Source organism: Babylonia areolata, chromosome 2 (assembly GCF_041734735.1).
Source record: "Babylonia areolata isolate BAREFJ2019XMU chromosome 2, ASM4173473v1, whole genome shotgun sequence".
In the NCBI taxonomy this organism is placed as follows: Eukaryota; Metazoa; Mollusca; class Gastropoda; order Neogastropoda; family Buccinidae; genus Babylonia; species Babylonia areolata.
The window spans coordinates 34,248,014-34,253,013 of record NC_134877.1 but is presented as its reverse complement, the minus strand read 5'-3'; the positions used below and the strand labels follow the sequence as shown (position 1 = coordinate 34,253,013).

At 37.1% G+C, this 5,000-nt stretch overlaps 1 protein-coding gene across 1 annotated transcript in view; it reads left to right on the top strand.

Annotated features, from left to right (window-relative positions):
• The window catches only part of LOC143277311 (voltage-gated inwardly rectifying potassium channel KCNH6-like), a 329,128-nt gene that overhangs the window by 200,416 nt on the left and 123,712 nt on the right, over positions 1 to 5,000 (top strand). Inside the window, 1 exon segment of the mRNA XM_076582096.1 lies at positions 3,269 to 3,319. Coding sequence (XP_076438211.1) covers positions 3,269 to 3,319 — 51 coding nt within the window.

Sequence of the window (5,000 nt, the reverse complement as noted above, 5' to 3'; positions counted from 1 at the left end):
AGTAGCAGCCGAGGTAATCAAGTGTAATGATGCAGAATGAGTACGAAGAAAATGTGACATCGTACCTTTTTTTTTCCATAATGACATGTTCTTTGAAGATTATTCAATCAGGAAACAGTCACAGAGAAGAAAGATAAGTCGCCATTAAGCAGAACGGAAAGCAGTTCACATGACAATAAAGTGAAGTTGACGATGATGATGATGATGATGATGGGGATGATGATGATGATGATGACCATGATGATCATCAAGATGATGATGATAAGGTCAGAAAAATAAGGAAAGATTCTTCATTGACTGATTAAACAATAAATCTTCCTTTCTTTTATGTCGTAATCTCATTTCCCTCTGTATTTCCTTTTGTTGCTCTATCCACGCCCCACCCTGGAAATACGACCAGGGCAATTGTAAAGGTCACTCGTGTCTTGCAAACCTTGGCGAATATTTCTTTTTAACTGTTGGAGCTTTAGGAAAACGTACGATGACCTTTTTATATATTTATTTTATTGGTTTGTTTCTGCATTCGTGTGAAGATGTGACGGGGATTTCTTCGTTCTGTTTCTGACAAAATGCAAAGTGATTGTTGCAACAAAGAGAATGAAATGAAGTTGGGGAAAAAAACAAACAAAAAAACACTGACGATTACGAGGAACACGAGGAAGAATACGATGATGATGATGATGGTAATTGTGATGCTGGTGATGGTGACCGTGATTGACGTTTTAAAGAAAATAGAGAAACCGTATAATTTGTAAAAATTGGTGTTCGGTTTTGACATCACTGTCTATAAACTGTATTAATTTGTTCTTTTATTTTAATTCTTAATTTTGTTTTATTTATTTATCTATTGATTTTTTTTTTTAAGTCATGAATACCCATAATTATTTTCCAAATCAGAGTGGAAGTTTGCAACCATTTTATTTACCCACAAACCATGGACCTAAGGGCAAATAGGCTACTTTGCTTCTTCATAATGTACGAAGCCGCTACAGAAATTATCGCTGCTTTTTTTTTTCTTTTTTTTTTCAGATATTTCTTGAAATGATCGATCTTAATTAAACATATCGGTAGCCAAGTATGAATCATGTTCGTGTGTGTTTAAGACTGGACGCACATTTGTTGCCACACAACGTGAAAGTGATTTTGAATGCTTTATTGCTTTTGTGGACACGTTTCTTCCACTTGCTATTTGCATGAAATCAGTCCGGTCTCGTCATTTTGTGTGTGTGTGTGTGGTATGTAAGTGCAAGATAAATGTACCATATCGTGCTCTCATCACCAATGGAGGAATGTGTGTGTGTGTGTGTTTGTGTGTGTGTGTGTGGGGGGGGAGGGTGGTGGGTGTATGTCTGTGTGTGTGTGTGTGTGTGTGTGAGTGTGTGTGTACGCGTGTCCGTGCATATGATTCACTATCTGCGCTTATTTTGTCATCATCTTTTCTTCGTTGCTATAGTGTATTTTCTATACAAGTGCATAACCCTTTTTTGCTTCCCCCTAAAGGAAACTACGTCGAAAATCGGAAGGTGAAATGAAAGGTTTGAAGGTCATATTAAGATGTTTATCATTGAGCAGAAGATCTCTCTATCTCTCGCTCTTCCATTCGCGTAGAGGGCAGTGGGAGAAATTGCCTTATTATTGGATTTGACTATTTGCTTGTTTTATTCTTAGTTTCACTCTTTAAAAAAAAGATAATGTGTAATCGCTCTTTCATATTATTATTATTATTATCATCATCATCAGCATTATTATTATTATTATTATCATCATCATCATTATTATCATTCATGTTGTTGTTGGTGGTGGTGGTATCATTATTGTTATCATTATTATTATTACGTTTGTTGATATCTGATTTCTGATTTCGTATTATAAATAAAAATTATTGGTATTTGTATCAGTATGACATGAAATACGTGTTCTGTTCAACACGAATTAAACAAAACACAAAAAAAGTTATGATAATTATATGTACATGTGCGTCTTAGTGTGTATGTGTCTGTGTGTAATTGTATGTGGCGTGCTTTTCTCAATGTGCAGAATACATTAAAAACACACAATCAATTCGAAGAGAGAGAGAGAGAGAGAGAGAGAGAGAGAGGGGGGGGGGGGGGCGTGTGGGGGGAGGATGTTGCAGGGGAGCTAATCGCTTAATGATGAGGAGCAGTTTGGTAGGTATTGCTTCCCTTAGACCCTGCGCTGAGTGTCGTCTGCCGAAAACGTTTGTGAAAAACGAGAACTTTGCTTCCACAATGAATGTTTTTACTTTTCGTCTGCTTTTATCACAAGGTTCGTTACATTGATTAATGCTTACAGTTTGTAAACTCTGCATTCGTTTCTTCATAAATACATTAGATTTTCTGCACACACACACACATATATATATATATATAATACGCGACTTGCATTCGGACACTATGTGTCACTTGCGTGCTATTTTAGTTTATGGGCAAAGGCTGAGCTGTGATTTCGGATTTCCATTCTTGCGTGTTTTTTTTGTTGTTTGTTTGTTTTTTGTTTTGTTTTTTGTTTGTTTGTTTGTTTGTTTTAATTTAGGGGTGGTGGTGGCAAATAGGGTATGGGTTGGGGGAGTTTGGGAGGTTGGGTTCCATAAAACGAGGAAACTAGTTTCACGTAGAGAGCCTCTTCTTTCTGGAACATGGACGGGAGGGTGAGAGAAAGGGTGAAGGGAAGGTGGGGGAAGGTGGATGAGGGTTGTTGTGTGTCTAAATTCAACCTTTGCAGTTGATTGATATTTGATATTTCTTTTGGAATACACACACAAACTCTCTCTCTCTCTCTCTCTCTCTCTCTCTCTCGTGTTTGTGTGTGCGCGTGTGCGTGATGTGACGGAGCATTGTGCATGTGCGCAAACTGCTGCAGTTCACAGATGGTTGGCTGGCTGGTTTGATGTTCTGTTGTAGCATGTGGTAAGTCTCCGAACGCTGTAGTAGATTCCTCCCCCATTGAATTAGACGTTGGTTTGTTCTAGATGTGTCTTGGAACAACTCGTTTCTTCGTTAGACGTAATCAGTATTATCGTTTACATTACCCATCGTGTTATGCATAATGTGCGGTTTTGTTCTAGAGAGCCTATGTGTGCTCCTGACAGCTTTATTAATTCATAGTATTGTATGAATGTTTGGATTTTTATAGACTGAATATTGTAGGTGGAATGCTGATGAAATGTGACTTTTCATGAAGTGTTTTGTGCGTGGTACGTTTTCCTTCGTTGTAGATATTGTTTGTGTTTTCGTTTTTGTTCTTCCAGCTACTTGTACAATTCCCAACGGACGGCAGAGAGCTCACACCTTAGATTCGTGTGAGTAGAGAGGGGCGACTACTGTGTCAGACCCTGGCAAAGTTTGCATTCCAGCATTTTACCCTCCCCTGTTTCCGACATTTTCGTCTTTTCCATTGCCATACGTTTTCAGCAAAAGTGACCAACCCAGAAATTAATCCTGTTATGTCTGTATTCATATTTATACAGTCCAGCTTGCATACTGTTTTGATGCACCTCGGCATCGTTGCTCCAGCTATTCAGAGGCACATGCCAAAGCTTGTACAATTATTTGGATCAGACGCATGCATTTTTCTTTGATATGTGTGTTTGACATTTTGCTGCATGGATTTTGCTTTTGCCTTGCGAAGTTCAAACTTTTTTTCAGACAAGCATGTGACTGTGCGCGACATTTTGCTTGCGTGTTTATTTTTGCCACCGCACTAGCAATGTCGTGTATTGATTTGTCACAAAAGGTGAAAACAGCCATTTATTTTATCACGAGTGGTCGATGACTAACGTAATTTCTTTCGTTATGACATTTCGGGTTTGAGGTTAGCAAGGAAAAAGGGCAGGCTGATTTTCGCCCCTGTAGGTGAGAAAAGACACACAACATAAAGCTACTGCTGCCAAACACTTTCAGTTAGGGCATAGATAAAACGGAGAATGAAATAAATTCAGAAACTTTGTGTTAAGTAGATGTCCGGAGGTACTGCACTTAGATTTCTGCTTATAAAAGGTAAAGAAAAGAAAAAAAGAAGGAAAGCAAACCAGTGTATAAACAATGGAAGAAAATAGCGGCATTAAAAAAATTACAAACAATTGCAGCTTCATTTTGTACTCTTTGATCGTGTCTTTTCTCCTGGCAGTTCTAGTTGTACCAATTAGTATTTCGTTCTCATAAACAGTCTCTCGATTAGCATCATATGTTATCATCTCTCTTTCAGAAAGTCACGTTTCTTCGATCTAATATTCGTTGATCGAATTTTGTTGTGTCTTTATTCGATCTGTTTCGAAAATACCAAGCTATGGCTTTCTTGGTTAATACTGCTATTCTTACCAATATATTCGTCAACTTTTATTTATTAGCTTTTTTATTGTTTATATTTTACTTGCTTGTTTATATGTCTGTCTTTGTATTCTTTAGTTTATTGTCGTTCTGCAATGAGTGATCTATGAAAAAGAAATACAAAAAGAAATGTGTGTGTGTGTGTGTGTGTGTGTGTGTGTGTGTGTGTGTGTGTGTGTGTGTGTGTGTGACGTTTGAAAATGTATATAGGTATTCATAAAAGATGTGATATTGTTATGTGACGAAAACCGTTTTGCTCGGAAAACAGTGGATTTTGTGGAAATTTTTTCCAGTCTAATCTCTGTTGGAAATATCGGTCTGGAACTGATATTGTGCAATATATGATGGCACCTAACAGATCACCTGATAAATGACTCGAAATATTCTAATTTAGTGTTTTCTTAATTTTGAGTCTGTGGTTCTGGACTTGGTACAAGTTCACATCTGTTTTTAAAATATTTTTAATAGTTTATTGTTCTGTGATGTAATGTCCTGCCAATTGTTATTGCAGTTACAGTCATGGAAATGAGTGACAGCTTTAGTTAGCTATTAAAGTTGTGTTCAGTTTTCATACTTGTTCATTTGTAACAATTGTTTTATGTGCATCAAAAATATATCCTTTTATAGTATCTATACGTTCAATGACCTCTTCAT